The sequence below is a fragment of the Artemia sp. Qi Xiang Cuo genome, chromosome 6 (genome assembly GCF_049724085.1).
Source record: "Artemia sp. Qi Xiang Cuo chromosome 6, ASM4972408v1, whole genome shotgun sequence".
Classification (NCBI taxonomy): domain Eukaryota; kingdom Metazoa; phylum Arthropoda; class Branchiopoda; order Anostraca; family Artemiidae; genus Artemia; species Artemia sp. Qi Xiang Cuo.
In genome coordinates this window covers 56,560,552-56,578,431 of record NC_142799.1, presented here as the reverse complement: position 1 = coordinate 56,578,431, position 17,880 = coordinate 56,560,552, and the positions used below count along the sequence as shown (strand labels likewise).

The 17,880-nt window shown below is 35.6% G+C and overlaps 1 protein-coding gene across 2 annotated transcripts in view; it reads right to left on the bottom strand.

Moving 5' to 3' along the window:
• Nucleotides 1–17,880, bottom strand: part of trx (histone lysine N-methyltransferase trithorax) — a 147,595-nt gene that overhangs the window by 106,648 nt on the left and 23,067 nt on the right. For both annotated transcript variants that reach the window (XM_089090868.1, XM_089090869.1), the window contains exon 4: nt 14,494–14,661. In XM_089090868.1, the coding sequence (XP_088946994.1) occupies nt 14,494–14,661 (168 nt within the window). The remainder of the gene's footprint in view (nt 1–14,493; nt 14,662–17,880) is intronic.

The following is a 17,880-nucleotide window of genomic DNA, read 5'->3' as shown; positions in this document are numbered from 1 at the left end:
AAGCTTGGATTAATTTTCACGGCTATGATATATATTTCCGTGGAGTGTCTCTGTCTATGACTGTTGACCGGTTTCTAACTTTGATACTAGAGTGTTCAATTTATTTTTATTTATATTTCAGAGCCATCTGTGATTAATAACAAAGGTACTTCCAGCTTGATAATACTGTACTTGTTAATACTTGTCAATCATGACACTATAGCCATGACTAAATTGTCTTTTTCAATTAAGTTACCGGAGAGATTAGGCCGTATTCAGGGGAAGAGGGGGGGATACCGGTTTTGAACCCGTGTCTAACCAAAAACCGGGGTGAACCCTATCCATCGATGGATCCTATCCCTGTCAAGGCGCATTTTTGCTGGTACTTGATTCTGCTGTCACTATTCTAGATCGGTGAAAAACGGCAAAGAACAAGGCCAAATATGATTAACTGGGGCATGTGGAAAAATCAAGATTACGCACGCTTACATTGTCAATAATATATCTTGTGATAATTTAGTGAGTTGGGCTATGTTCAACTTAAAAGCGTATTTTTTTAGATTGATCAGTCGAAGTGAAAATTTAAGGTTTATTTTTTCTTTTTCTTTTTTTTAAAGATGGAAACTTACCTATCTGTAATGATGAATTCGACGAAAGATACAAAGATAGAGTATCAGTAGATTCATGCCCCATCTACAAATTAGTCACATCTGTCCATACAAAAAGGAGCCAAAACTCATGAAAGATATGCATTTTTTGGTGAATTAACACCATACTTGTACTACAGAAGCGGGAAAATAAAAACAGCAAGAAATTGGTTTGGAAACCCTGCAGCAACGCTAATTCGTTCTCAACTATTGACAACTAATACTATCTTTGCATAAAGTCTTTGTATTTGGGATACTCTCTTTGTATTTTGCAAGATCCACTATACAGATGTGAAAAGAATTTTCCCAATCTAGCACATTTTCTAATTTCAAAATATCTTGCCGTAAATCTTCACTCTGATTGATGAAATTTTACGCTTGAAATTTGAACACGGCTCAATCTGCTAAATTACGCAGGGGATAGCGTTCAAAAATGGACAAGCAATTTTATCCACAAATGTGACAATAATCTGATTAATAGAAAATGTCTCCATATTATAAAGTAAGAATTGGATTGCTATAATGTTTTCTTGTAGTTTTGTATTCAGCCTAAGGCTATACCTGCCCCTACTGCGGCAGGGGGAAATTTTCACGGTAGCAATCATTACATTTTGAAATAATGTTTATTGGGGAGTCGAATGGTATTACTCTTTTCTATTTTAGTGTTTCATTCAGAAGAGCCCATAGTACAGAGAGTTACCCTAAATTCGCATAATAGTAAATTAAGACAACAAGAAAAGCATGAAAATAAACAAATGATTGCAGATGATTTTAAGTGATTTTGAAAGACTGCTGGATGGCTATTGAACGTTCACTAAATCAATAGAGCAGGAAGAGTTAGTCTTTGAATTTGAACTGCTGAATGAAGTAAATTATAAATTATAAGGATCACCTTAAAAAAAAAACCTAAAAAAATATTCCTAATTATCAATAGGAGTATTGTTGCAGATGATTGAAATGATAGTAATAAAACAATTACAAATAATGCAGAGAAAATGACAAATTATGCTGAAGATATCAGTAATTCAAAATCCTTATAAAAGGGGGTGGCAATGAAGATATCATAGCCACCCTCTCGGACAAGTTTTTCTACTTCTCGGGGTAGCTGTTAATACTGATGTTGTTTTCTTTGGTTTAATAAATTTAATTCTCTCTAATTAATTGGCTTACGTATGTTTCTTTCAATTAAAAATACGCATTTGCGAGGATCTATATTTGATTCCAAATAAATATTTAAAATTCAAGCAGGTATTTGTATGCAACTATTGGCAAACGCCAGCTGCAAAAACTAGGCATCAAATTTGGAGAAGCTCCAAGATTTCAGTAACTATAACATTTATCATATATAAGCTGTTTCATCTAGAGACAAATCTTTGTGTTAACATTGGCAAAATAGTATTGTCCACTGACACTGGATCACTTGCGTTTTATGATTAAGACATCACGGGAGTCGGGGTTTACCCCCCCCCCCCCTTCCCAGAAACTAAATAAAGAAAAATCAGTTAACCCCATTGTAGAGGTTAAAAGCCCTTATGTGGAAATGTTTGGAATTGTAAAAAAGAGGGAATGTATTTAAGACAGTGAAATTTGTATAGACTTTAAAAATAAAATACAAAAACTTTAAAAACAAAATGTGATATTTATATTTAATCCCTCTTGATATTTGGGAATATTTCTGGTCTACGCTGTTATTATGAAAGTAAAGAGCAACATTTTACCCCAAATTGAGCAGAATTTATCCCGTATAAGAGTGGGACTGCCAATTCCTCATCCATAGCAGCATTTTTTATTTTTAGATTTGATGTGATTATTCAGTTTAATTTCTACTCGTTTTGGGTTCCATTTATTCATTCACAATAATTTCTGTTCATTTTAAGTTTCGACTCTCATGTAACTTAAAAAAGCCCGTTTCACCATGCTCTGATTGGAAAGATTTTCTTAAATGACGATGAGGGATTGCCCACTTCCCGCCACCTGGTTTACATCTAGGAACGCCAGTGCGCAGCACAGTTCCATCCCAGTTGGCACAGTTTCGAAAACGTATGGCAGAGTTCCACCAAGCTTGGTCCGTGTCAGCAGTTGTACTTGAATTCTGAGAGGGGAGCACCTCTCGAACGACGACTTCTTAGACTGCACTATTTGAAAGATTACAATAATACCTTTATTCGTAAAATATTTTGAAGGGAATATTTTGCAAAGAAAACTAACAGTATCAGCGATTTTGGAGACAATACATAATTAAGTACTACGTAAATGTTATGGGCCACTAATATAGGGTCAATAAGGTCCAACTAAGTCATTCACACAATATCAAAAGCACCCTTGCAAACTATCATGAAGTATTTTTTCCACTCAAAAGAAATTTTTCCCAATAAAGTTAATTTCTTAAATTACAGCTTTTTAACACATGAATTTACGCTTAATTAACGTTTCAGTTAATTTTTCCTTGATATAACTAAAAAAAATCCAATGACCAAATGCATAGAAGCTTGAAGCGAAAATTTCAGATATGCACAAGGCCGTATCCAGGATTTTTTTGGGGGGAGGGGAAGGGTTTACAAAAAACTTTGAAAACGTATTAAATATGTTGTGCATTTTGTTGCGTTTGTTACGAGTCTGACAAATTTTTCGGGGGGGTGGGGGGATTATGCACCCCCCCCCCCCCTGCATACGGCCTTGGATGCGCATGAGAGTTGTCGAATCTTGAAATCGAGTAAGTAATTGTTTCCTTTTATAGAGATAAGTACACCAAATGTATCTAATCATCCGGAACATTTGAAATTCTTCTCTATCGTCAATTTCATGATGAAAATGACGAATTCAAATTATTTGCTACGGGAAATCGTCCTTCAGGCAATAAGTTACAATTTTCGTGGAAAGTTGACATACTTTCCCTACAAGCTAAATCCTAACAAATACTTCATTAACTTTAAGAACGTCACACAAACGCTAAAACTTTACGAGACGGCTGTGACGCGTTGTATGAGACCTTGAGGTACAGCACCCCTGATATGGAAAAGATTAAAGAAAAGCATGAACAATGAGGATTAAGGGAAGGGGTTGTCAATCAGATTCTCCATGACTTCCCATTTTCAAGTAATTCACCAGTGTTTTTTTTACAAATATTCCCCAAGAACAAGAATCACTTCGCATACCCCTTGATAAAGAAGTATATGCTTTTTAATAAACAACGTTATGAAATACAAGAAAAATAAAACAGGAGATGCAAATTTACCTCGAAATAATGCAGTAATTATTTTATTTCATGCAGAGTCGTAATTTGTAATGAGTCCAGCATATTTCCAAATTTATGGAAATCCTACAAATTCCGCAATTAGCCCAAATACGGACCTTCATAGGCATCCTCTCTCCAATTCGTCTACTGGTCACGTATGTTCCGTATAATTCGTAGACAGGAATATATTCCAAGAGAGGAATTTATTGCGCATCTTCCTGTAATTACCTTCTTTGAACACCCCCATTTTCTTTCATGCAGAGTCACAATTTGTAGCCAATCCATACCATTTCTGCATTTATCCGACGCCAATTGGTTTTGAGTTATTACTGACTCAATTTGCCCGCAGTGCGGTGGTAGCGAAGCATCATAAGGCCCCACCAAAACTTCATTTTGTTGATACCAAGACCTTGGTTGACTAAACTCTAGAGGTCGGTAAAACTACATTAAAATATCGAGGTTGATTTAGATCTTCAACCCAGAGAACGTTTTACCTCATAACTTGGTGTCCATATGGGTCTAGGGGTTCACCCCCTCCCCCGGAAAATACACCTCGCGGTTAAACCACCTGAGGCTCTAGGCGGGCGGGCCTATTAGGCTTAGGTCGCTTGTTCGCCTGCGAGTCCAGGCAACTTGATAGTCATCTGTCATAAAATTCGGTCTATCGCCTGAGACTCTAGGCGGGCGTGCCTATCCAGAAGCAAATACACAAAAGTCAGTTACTCCCACCCTTTACTCAAACAGTATGAAAAATACAGGTTGCCCCGCTCGCCTGCAAGTCCAGGGGACTTGTCAGACACGTGTTAACTTTTTTTATAGATAGTCATCAATCCATCCTAAGGCAGAACTAAGGCAAATAGGGTAATTCAAAGTGTGATTGACTGTAAAGTAGAGTGAGGGTAATTCAAATAGTCTATCAGTTCTGTGAGCCATTTGAAAACAATTGGAGACCCCCATAAAATGATTCAAAGATTTATGCCTGACCATGCCAACAGGACTTGCAGGCCATTGGGCAACTGACATTGTTCATATGCAATAGGGATCACCGAGATTTTCGGGCTGAGTCATGGCAGGACAATGTCCAATGGACATGTAGGTAAAACGGGGGACCGAAATCGCCTGGACTCGCAGGCGAACGAGCAACCTAAGCCTAATATGCCCACCCGCCTTGATTCTCAGGCGGGTGACCCGCGGGGGGAGGGAGTGAACACTGGTTCCTAAGGCCCAGGTGTATATCAAAGCCAGAGGGTATTTTTTCACAGTTGAAAAAAGCTTGGAAGAAAAGGAAGACAAGTCTGCGAACCAAGATTAGAATACTGGAAGCTAGGGTGATGACAGTGGCCAAGCATAGTTCTGAAGTGTGGGCTCTTCAAAAAAGGGAAGAGGAGTTTCTGGATGTTTTCCAGAGAAATTGCCTACGGATTGTTTTGGGTACATCACTGACTGACCGTATCCCAAATAGTAAGCTCTGCAAAAAATGTGGCTCAATCTTTATTTTTATTGCTATAATGAGAGAAAGGTTGACATTGTTATGATACTTTCAGCGGCCGACGGATGACAGGTTGCCAAAGATTGTCCCTGTTGCCCAACCGTTTAGGACCCAACAAAAAGCAGGTCGTCCCCTAATTGGGTGGGAGGATATCGTAAGGAAAAATTTCAGGGAAATGGGAACTTCTTTGGAGAGTGTAAATGGGAGGCTTTGAATAGATTGGGATGGGAAAGGAGCGTGGGTAGCTGTGTTGGCCTCAGGCGGCTTGATGCTGCAGTGAGTTGTTAGTAGTATTATGCTAAGCTCTTCGGTTTGTACATCAAATGAACGTAGTTCTACTTTGTACATTTTTCTGAATGCATCAACAGTTGCTGAAGTGCCAAAGACATTTTTTTTTTTGGTTTAGAGATTTGTTGACCCCATAAAACCAATAGCCAAGGAAATAACAAAGAACATTCGCGCTAGTTCTTACTAAAGTACACCAACTATTTGGTGTTAAAATGCTTCTTTTTTTTATAATGTCTTCGAATAGTGAGATCATGTTTAAGTATATTTGAACAAGGAGTTAGTCAATCTCATTTTAGATACGGTTAACATCCAATACTAAAACTATTCTATAAGTTAGAGACATTCACGAGGGAGGGGTTACCCAGTTCCCCCCCCCCTGGAAATCCAATACGACTCATACAAAAGTAACGGAAATACATTCAAACGATTTTTTTGTTTTTTTTACACCCCCCCCCCACCCCAACTGAACAAAAAAAAAAACAACGAACAAAAATTCTGGATACGGTCCTGCATGTGAATATTAATCCTTATCATAATTAACAAAATTTAAAAAGCCAATTATGAGTCAATTATGCCCTTTGACAATTATGGGGGAGAGGGGTAAAATATATTTTTCTAAATTTAGGTGGGGGGGGGGGGGTATATTTGTCGTTTTTCAATTTCTCACTAAGAATACAAAAAAAAATTAATGAAATTACTCCCCCACTTCCCACCAAGAAAAATAATTATTAATATCTATTGAAGGTAAAAACGGGTTCACACGCCCCCCCTCCCGCCAATTGTAGCCACTGGAGCAATGAGAGATTGGTTCAAAAGAAATTTTCCAGAGAAATTGCCTACGGATTGTTTTGGATAACCGACAGACTGACCGTATCTCAAACAGTAAGCTGTACAAAAAATGTGGTTCAATCCTGCTGGGAGAAATGTTGAGATGGCTAGGACACGTTCTGCGGCCGACGCATGACAGGTTGCCAAAGATTGTCCCTGTTGCCCAACCGTTTAGGACCCAACAAAAAGCAGGTCGTCCCCTAATTGGGTGGGAGGATATCGTAAGGAAAAATTTCAGGGAAATGGGAACTTCTTTGGAGAGTGTAAATGGGAGGCTTTGAATAGATTGGGATGGGAAAGGAGCGTGGGTAGCTGTGTTGGCCTCAGGCGGCTTGATGCTGCAGTGAGTTGTTAGTAGTATTATGCTAAGCTCTTCGGTTTGTACATCAAATGAACGTAGTTCTACTTTGTACACTTTTCTGAATGCATCAACAGTTGCTGAAGTGCCAAAGACATTTTTTTTTTGGTTTAGAGATTTGTTGACCCCATAAAACCAATAGCCAAGGAAATAACAAAGAACATTCAAGCTAGTTCTTACTAAAGTACACCAACTAGTTGGTGTTAAAATGCTTCTTTTTTTTATAATGTCTTCGAATGTTGAGATCATGTTTAAGTATATTTGAACAAGGAGTTAGTCAATCTCATTTTAGATACGGTTAACATCCAATACTAAAACTATTCTATAAGTTAGAGACATTCACGAGGGAGGGGTTACCCAGTTTGACCTCCCTGGAAATCCAATATGACTCATACAAAAGTAACGGAAATACATTCAAACGATTTTTTGGCTTTTTTCACACACACCCCCTCCACCACCTGAACAAAAAAAAAACATCGAACAAAAATTCTGGATACGGTCCTGCATGGGAATATTAATCCTTATCATAATTAACAAAATTTAAAAAGCCAATTATGAGTCAATTATGCCCTTTGACAATTATGGGGGAGGGGTAAAATATATTTTTATAAATTTAGGTGGGGGGGGGGGGGTATATTTGTCGTTTTTCAATTTTTCACTAAGAATACAGAAAAAATTAATGAAATTACTCCCCCACTTCCCCCCAAGAAAAATAATTATTAATATCTATTGAAGGTAAAAACGGGTTCACACGCCCGCCCCCCCCGCCAATTGTAGCCGCTGGAGCAATGAGAGATTGGTTCAAAAGAAATTTTGGGTCTAAAAAACGCCTTTTCCTTGTTTTAGAAGCCTTACACCCTTCTGACACATAAACTCTTCTAGCATGACCCACCTCCTCCTACACCTACGCATAATGCTCAAAAACGTGTGTCTATGTTACTGAAGATGCAGGAAGTACTTGGTTATTCTTGAACAAACACTATTAAAACAAGGTTAAATTCTAGATAATCAGATATGAATATATGCTTCCCATCATAAGAATACAGACAGGAAATGAAATTAGCAACTTTCATAAATTCTTGAAATATTCTGTTGCAATTCGTCAATATATGCACTCATTTTTAGAATAGTTTACACACTATCTGTGCAGATTATCTTCTTAATTATCGCAGGAATGCTTCAGAATTAGGCACAGCTAGTCAGAAAGAATACAATCCGAGAAAAGTCAATATTTTAGGAACGTAAAAGAGAATCTTGCCTCTTTAACCCCTTCTTAGAGTTATATAAAAACTAACCATTCCATCCCCTGAAATGACAATTTTTTTTCAATTGTCTCCCCAATCTCCAATAATTTTCAAATGGCTCATATTTTATTGCGGTTCTGCAGAATCTACCCCTCCATCCACCTTGAGATAAATGTCTGGATGCGTGTTTGGCCTGATTCATAAAATCAGGCAGAACTTCAAAAATTAATAACATTTTAACGCAGGTTCAATTTGGTTGATTTCTTTCTTACCGCACCTAAAAATCGTATCTGACATTTTCTCACTTCTGAAATAATTTCCAAAAGCAGATTGTTAAGCCGTTCTCATAGAAAGGATCCGCCGAACAATTTATGCTCAATTGCACTTTGGTTCAGAGTATGGGTAACTTATATATTTGTATTATTTTTATTTTATATTTATTTTACAAATTGCACTAATAAAGTAAATTAATCATTCCTATTATTACACTGAAAAAATGCCAAATGCTAGATGGCGCTGAGTTTTTTTTTTTATCGACACTAGCTCCAGTTCCCACTCTTATAAGTTACCTTTGCTTTGCTTTTCTACTCTTTGCTTTGATCCTCTTGATGTACATGTTACCTTGTTATCAGTGACGTAATTTCGTCCAAATTCTAAGGGAGTGGAGGGGGGCAAAGTTGGAGCCAATTTTCCAAAATCAAGTCAAAATGGCAGGAAAAACTAAAGAAAAGCCATTTGGTACCATAAAGGTACTATTTAGTACTACAAAAGTACTATAAAGGTACTTTATAGTACCATAAAGGTAAATAAGTTCAGGAAAGTTTTTCTTCCCCGCTTCATTCCGTGTTCTCCCATTGCCTTTCCTGTGCTTCTTAAGACAAAGTCCATGAAAATGATCTATATAAAGGGGGATAGAACATACCCCCCCCCCCCCCCGAAAATAATTCGCTCTCCGTGACTGGTTGGTCTCCAATCAATTTCAACTTATAAAAAAGGACTAGAACTTTCAAAATCTGATTTAATGAGCACCCTCCGAAGTTTCTGCAACCATGAGGTGGAGGTGTGGATGGGGAAGGGCAATTCCCCCTCTTATACGGAATAGATTCTGCCCATTTTGAGGTTTAATGTTACTCTTTACTTTCGTAATAGCAGCTTAGACCAGAAATACTCCCAGAAATCATAAAGGAGTAGATATCAATTTAACACTTTTTTGTGCGTTTTTAAAGTTTCTTTGGTACTCCCCCTCCCCAAAAAAATACCCCCCCCCCAAACAAAAATCCTGGTTACGGCCCCAGGGATTATACATCATTCCCTGAAAACTAATTCTGTGTTTATGCCAAGGCTCAACGGAGCTGGGATGTTTTGGCGTTAAAATGCACCCTTTGAGCAATCTCCCTCCCTCCCTAACTACAAAACAATCAGAGAATACCATTGTAGAAGTTTAAATACCTTTTTAAAATTTGTAATCCGTCCATTGCTTACAGATAGTGTTTGTTATTGGTAAACATACGGACATTTTTCGCGGGGGAGTTTTCTGCAGGGGGAGGAGTTTGTCTGGGGGAATTTTCAGAGGGGAACAATTTTTTGGGAATAATTTCTTTTCAGCGGGGATGTATTTTCTTGGGGAGGGGGTTCCACGGAGGGGCATTTTCCGTGTATGGGGGGGGGGATTGACGCCTAGGATCGTTATTCTCATGCATAGCACTTATCACTTAAATGCATTTGTATGATATACCATACAAGAATAAGACCTTTGCTAAAGCTTTTCTATCAACAGAATCCAACGCTGCACTTCTCAATTATTAACCTAAGAGTGAAAATTTGGTTGACACATCCTCCACCCATGGGCGCAGGGAGGGGGCAGCTGCCCCCCCCCCTAGACCTTCAAATTTACATTAGATATGGCTGAAAAAGCAGATGGTTTGGAAAAAGCAGTTGATAAAACTCCATCACACTATCGACTGCCCCCCCCATAGACAATATGCTGCCTAATGCTGCCTCGACCATGCCTCCACCCTTCCTAAAACAGCTATGTTCTTCTCTTAGCACCCATAGCTAAGTTAGATATTTAATAGCCCCTCCCAAGGAAGTGTTTTTATTATTTTCGCATGTAATACCACATACTTTATTTAATAGTATCGAAGGTTGTTCCTCTAATAATTCCTTTTATATTAGTTTCATTTGTAGAGTCGTGTTGACTTAATCGAAAATAGTGGAGACCAGCCATGATGGAATTTAAATTAAGTTTCAGCATCTCTAACTCAAAGGCAGCCATGTGTACGTCACATCACATAAGGGCAAGTGTCAGCAATTCCTACCCAATCACTTGAGGTTAGACAATGGATAGCTGAAGACAGTATTTCTCCAGATTACTTTTACAACCCGAGTCCAGTTGGTTTTCGATTATTACAAGAGAGTAAACCCTGTTTTGACTTACGGCTGGGTAAAATAAAAGTAACAAGTAATGAATGTGGCATTGATTTTTCAATCCCTACCGGCGGTGCTAATCTCTGTGTCATGGCCCTTCAGCCAGGACGTACAATGGGGGTTTGAAGGCCAGCCATTCTGTGCTTTCCCACCCTTCCTGTTTACCTTCCCCATATTTCTCCAAGTACCCATTTAAACCTGGATCCACTCTGGCTGAGCTTACAGAGTCGGAGTAAGAGGGGGGGGGGTTATAAATTCATCTTTGAGGAAATGGGGCAAGTATTTTATCTCCGGTCCTCACAAAAGAGTATACGCAGCGTTTATTATGTCTCTCATCCGACACGCCTTTTTTGGCTAGGTTATATATATTCTTTGGCATAAATCCCCAGACAAAACCTAAATTCCTATGAAAAACTAATAAACCTTATTTTGGCTCTTTTAAAATGATGAAAATAGGAGCTTCTCTCTTTGGTTTTGTGAATAATGTTAACAACCTTGGATTGCCAATACCTCCCTCCAATATAAAAGGAACTACAAAGCCCAAATCAGGGAGTTTTTAATTCAAGAAAATTGATAATTAGTTTGAAAAACAGGAAGTTTGAATTTAAGCCTATTTTATAATTCATATTATCATACAATAAAATAAGATCTAAAGAAATAAGTTAGCATACTCCTAAATTCTTCTAGACAATAATATATTTATTTTTGAAGAAAACTTTTAATTAAAAAAAAAAAAAAAATACAAAACCGAAAATACAGACGTGAACAACTGAAACAATTTAAACTGTAATACAAATATCTATCGTATATTCCAAGATCAATTACGACAGTACAACATTTTGTCTTGGGATCCTTGATGGATAATACTCAAACTCCACAAAAAGTTTATATAAGGTACATCTGAATCTTAGGAGTCCCATATTTTACTACATGATTGATAAGTCATGCCCAAGGGCAAGGTCGTAACCAGGAAGGTAGGTTGAATCAACAGAAATATAAGAAATTATATATAAATTTACACCTCCAACTTATTTAATGAATAAAGAGACCTACAAACACCTTTCCCACAATCGAACCTCTATAAATTTTTGGTCAAAGAGGAGAGGGAGAATCCAGACGGGTATATATAAATATAGTATAACAATATATATATTTAAATATAATCATTGTAATCGGTTCTAAAATACCAGAATCACGCTTGTTCCACTAAACATACACCCTCCCAAGTTGTGGATAGAATGCATTTATAAATTTTGATGTAAAAATTGTTTAATGTACAAATTTGTCTGCAAAAATTGTGTCATTCAAGAAATCACAAGAGCTTCAGAGACAAATTATTTATCTCCGTGAGTCGATGTTTCTTTGTTGGTTTTTCTTTTCCTCTGTGCTCAGGTAGAGTTATTGAAGTGTAATTTCTTTTTTTCCTTTTCTTATTGTTAAAAGGGACACAACGAGTTGCCTCTCTGTCTCCTCTGTATAAAATTTGAATATATTGTTTTTGTTCAATGAAGTCAAGTTCAAGTCATGATTACGTTACAGATTTGTACAAAAACAAAACGGATGCCTTAACAAGATTTTGCAGATGGGATGACGGCCTAAAAAAAAGCAAACGAACGATTCATATTTTTCTGGCTATAAAAAAACTAAAATTTAGGGGCGTTTTTTTTTTACTTCAATTTGGGAGGGAGGAATTTTTTCAATCTCTCTCCTTCTACTATTCACTTTACGAGCAACCATTAGGGGACATACGTTTTACCTACCAAAGAGCGAAATTGAGAATTAGAAACGGATTTCCCCTAACAAAGTCCAATTTATATATTTATGCTAGAACATCATGTGTGCATTATATACCCCATGTACCCAATAATAGCAAGCACATGCAATTATAATACATAATCAACGTTTGGGTCGATACCCTTTAAACCGATTTTCCAGGGAGTAGCAGACCCTTCGTCATTTTGAAAAAGATCGTTTTCTTTTCTTAAGGATATTCCTTCAGGTATAACACTTGAACACCATGGATATATTCTTAGGAATGTACTTAAATATTATAAAGGATTTTGTTTCAGTTGGAGCGATTAAAATTTTTGAATACTATCGCAAACACGAGACATTATTGGAACGAGGTAGAAATGCTTATATTTTGGGGGAAGAGGGGGGCACTAGCCTGTAGCAGCTTTCCATGTATGCCCTGTGCCTGTAATGGTACATCTCGAAAGTTCTCATTTTAGTAAGCGGATCAGAAAATGCTAATTATGGCCTAAGACACAAAATAAAATATTTGCCTCCTTTTTAAAGGCCGTCGTTGATTTCAATTACAAGCTGACACTTTGTAAAAAGGTACAATCAAGCCAAAATTCAGTCGTAAGTAGTTACACAAAGTTCTAACCTTCAGAGTGTGGGGGGGGGGGTGCATACACAAATAATGAGAACATGTTGAATTGACTTCAGGTTGCAGCTGTAATTTCTCGACAAAGGAAACGAGCAATTCCCTTTGAAATAACTTCAAAACTGAAAAATTCCCAACTTTCACGTCCCAATTCTTACAAAAGTCAAGAATCAGATTGATTATGGAAAAACAATGGTTTTAGTGGGATCAAACTTAAACATTATGTTTGGGACACTTGCCAATTAACTTTGTTTTCAAGGATTAGCGCCAATCCCATTCACAACTCAAACAAGAATAAAAAAATATACCTTGGTTGCTAACAACGCAAGACAAAGATGTATCTAAACATAGGCTTAATTAGCCATATTCAAACTTAGTTTTCAACCAAACGGATAGGAAGCATTTATAGTGGATATATATACATATATATATAAAATATATATATATATATACATATATATAAAATATATATATATATATATATATATATATATATATATATATATATATATATATATATATATATATATATATATATATATATATATATATATATATATATATATATATATATATATATATATATATATATATATCATCATCATCATCATATATATATATATATATATATATATATATATATATATATATATATATATATATATATATATATATATATATATATATATATATATATATATATATATATATATATATATATATATATATATATATATATATATATATATATATATATATATATATATATATATATATATATATATATATATATATATATATATATATATATATATATATATATATATATATATATATATATATATATATATATATATATATATATATATATATATATATATATATATATATATATATATATATATATATATATATATATATATATATATATATATATATATATATATATATATATATATATATATATATATATATATATACATGTGTGTGTTACTGAAAGCAGATAAAGTTATGATAGCTATTTGATTTTTAAAATATTTTTTTTAATCTATTTAATATCCAGAAATGTAACACAACAATTTGAAAATTATGTAAGATCTTCGGCACCTTTCTTTTGAATAGTGCCTAGAGTAGACCTTGGTTATCCTAAAAGTTTGGACTACCAAGTTTGGATAATTCAATTCTTATCCCGTTAAAACTTTATTATAAAATACACAATCCTTTATCGCCGTATTTCTATAATTCTATTCATATACAAATATCAAAAACCGTTTGTTATAGTTTTAGCTTCCACTTAGCAATTAAAATTATGACAAGTTTTCACAAAAAAAAGAAAAAAGGCATACCTTTTGAACTCCTTTCGTTGGACTTCTTTAAATACCGACTGACCCTTCTAAGCTCAAGATTTGATTCTGTTTTATGAAACCGAGTTTTGAGGAAAATCGTGACAAAAAACAACCATTAAAAACTAAGCCGTTTTAACTAAAAATTATTTTTCAGGAGGTATAAAAAAATGGAGGGAGGCTCATTCAGATGTACCTCAAACATATTTTCTTAATAATTTTTGTTTTATGAATTATATCTTTATTCTTTCTACCAGACTTCTTACTTTGAGTTTTATTCACAGAAGGTGTCTTGTCAGGAGCTTGCGATGACGTATTCTTTTTGGTCGATTCAGGGAAGGAAGCCCGGGGGAGGCCAAATACAACTTGAGCACTTCTACAAACGTGTTTAACGCGTGGTCCATTCACTTTCAAAACTTGACGTAACGGCTCATCTGTAAATAAAACACAATAACAACAAGGAGCAACATTGTTCTTTAGTTTACTAAGTTTATAATATATGTAGAATATACTTGAAAATAATATATAATATACCCATATATAACATGTAAATATGTAAATTTAATTTACATATAAATTTATATATTTTAGGTATATTATATAATATACCTAAAAATCAATTCAGGCCAGAGCTATACATATCAATGGATAAAACGGGTTACTCAAGGCAGTTTTCTTTAATCTTACGAGCAAATGAATATTTTCGAAGTTCTACTCTACTACTGTAGGTACAATGCACTTTTCTTTTACAACATGAAGTCTTAAAACTGTTGCAACATTTTTCATATTTTTTCTTAGTATTCCTATCATTCCTTTTAATATCTCTATCCATAGGTAAATTGAAAATACTCTGAAGTCTGTGAAGTAAGGTGAAGACCAATAATATAGCAAGTGATCACAATCCTTCTTGAATAGAGAACTCTTATATGTCCCTACGTATCAGGTATTTAACTATAGAAAAAGGACATAAGAAGGCTGCACTTTGAAAAGGCTCATTTTGCTTTACTCCGATGTTCTGAATTAGTCTTTAAAACTAAATTTCTTTGCAAACGAAAATACTTAGGATGTTGGGTAGTTTGGAATAAATTATGAAGAGGTAAAATATAATAGAGGAATCTATGACAGTTCCTTTTTTATACAAGCTTGAAAGAATGAAAGCTCTTATTTTATTTGCAAGTTTTCAACTGAAAATCTAGCCAAAGGATCGCTTACTCACCGCCCTCTGCAATGTCTCTAGGAAAACTGATTTTTCTTTTATCAAAACTGGCACACTTCCACCACGCCAACCTCTTCACTCTACCCATGGCGTACTTTGTACCATGCATGAAACACTTCCACCATGCGTGTCATAGAACTCATGATGAGCACGACTTTTTTTTAAGTTGGCAACCCCTTGGAGATAGAATTCGCAATTCTTTAAAAGTGTCGGCTAGATTTCAGTTCTGTAAAACTGGCAAAAAAAATATATGTGCGTGTATTGTGTGTCTTCTCAAACAAGTTACTGCAGGCTGCTATTCTTTTAGCCACTTTTCTGATCTAAAAAGGCTTGCCAACTGAATTTGATAGTAGTATGTAAGTTGTAAAGTAGTATGTTGCCTGCAATCCTTACCTTATACAAATTTAAGAACTAAATAGTCGTTTTAAACAGTATTTGATCAATATACTAATCCTATGATCCCCCTCCCCCCCCCCCAGATCCACCAGTGGACTCTACAAAGAACTACTAGTCGAACTAAGGAACCAGAGACACTTTTCAGCTCTTCTTCGGTGGGGGAAGGGAGAAAGCCAAGGCTTTCCCAAGGCATAAAACAATTTACAAAAAAACTTCTTTTACCCAACTGAATGAAGTTGTCCTTTTTTGTCATGAAGTATATGAATTTTTAGCACAGAACTTTCCACAGAAATTTTGTTGAAAATTCAGACACGAAAAATATTAGTGAATATGCAAGAAGATGAATAGATTCAAATTGTTCTCTCTTATTCTTTTTCAAACAGTTCGTGGTAACGAACTGTAAATAAGAAGCAACCCGGCTCAATAGTAACCAAAACTCTAAAAAACGGAATTTCAATATCAATAGATACACACAAAGTATTGGGTTTTATGTTGATTTCAAATATATATGTTTCTTCAAGTTTAGTTTTACCCATCAAAAGTTACGAGCCTGAGAAAATAGGCTATATTTTCGAAAATAAAAACAACCCCTAAAAGTCATAAAATCTTAATGAAAGTCACACCAACAGATTCAGCGTATAAGAGAACCCTGTTGTATAGGTTTCAAGGTCATATCTGCAAAAACGGGGAATTTTTTATTTTTTTGCCAGAATAAAGATCACAGATGTGTGTTTATTTTTTTTTTTTTTTTTTTTTCAGGGGTGATCATATCGACCCAGTGGACCTAGAATATCGCGAGAGGGCTCATTCGAACGGAATTTAAAACTTCTAGTGCCCTTTTTAAGTGACCAAAAAATTGGAGGGCAACTAGGCCCCCTCCCACGCTCATTTTTTTTTCCCAGAGTCACCCAATCAAAATTTTGAGATAGCCATTTTTTTTTCAGCATAGTCGAAAAATCTAATAACAATGTCTCGGAGGAAAACTTAGTCCTCCACAGTCCCCGGGGGAAGGGCTTAACTTTGCCCATTGTTTAGATATAGTATTGGTTATTGGGAAGTATACAGACGTTTTCAGGGGGGGGGGGGTCCTGGTCGGGAGGGTCAGGGGGAGGGGTTTACGTGGGGGGATCTTTCCAAGGAGAAATTTGTCATGTGGGAAGGGAATTTTCCAGGAAGGGGGGCACTCGATTTCCCAGCATTATTTAAAAAACAATAAGAAATTAAATAAAAAAAACCAAGTCTTTTTTCAAATGAAAGTAAGGAGCAACATTAAAACTTAAAAAGAACAGAAATTATTACTCATATGAGGGGGTTCACCCCCTCGTCAATATCTCGCCTTTTACGTAAGTTTAAGTTTTTTTTAGCACTTTCTAAAGAGATTTTATTTGTTCTAATTAAACGGCCTTTGTGATTCAGGGGTCATTCTTACAGAATTGGAACAAAATTCGAACTTCAGCAAAATGCTTCTTTGTGTCTGCGGAAATGTCGGTTAGCACTATAAAAATATCGGCTGTTCCAACTTGAAGTGAAGAAGAATATCATTATCATATTAATAGTATTCTACAACACACAAATACCACATATTCCCTCTTTCAATCTCCTTAAAACTAAATGTCTTAAATCGTATTGTTTGAGAATTTTCTTTTCATTTCTATGCACAATTATTGAATACGTCAGCCCTGTTTGGCATCCTACCATCTCCAAGGAATTGTCCAACAGGCTAAATGATCTCAAAGAAAGTGCCCGAGCTCCCTTTTTGGAGAGCTAATTTGGTCACCATCAAGGAAAAGAAATCACAAATTTCTTTAGTCTTTCTACCAACACTGCCCTCCATAACTCCCGGACTAAGTCACTTTTGCCTAATCAATTTCCCTCCTATCGACTCCCTCTGTTGTAACAAAATCCTCCATTTTTCTCCTACTAAAATTTTCCGCAAAGACATAAGAATAAATCACTCCTCCTGACATATTTGCCATATCAAATAACAATGATGGACACTGATAATTATTTCGGTCGGCCGTGTTATTATGTTACAGTAAAA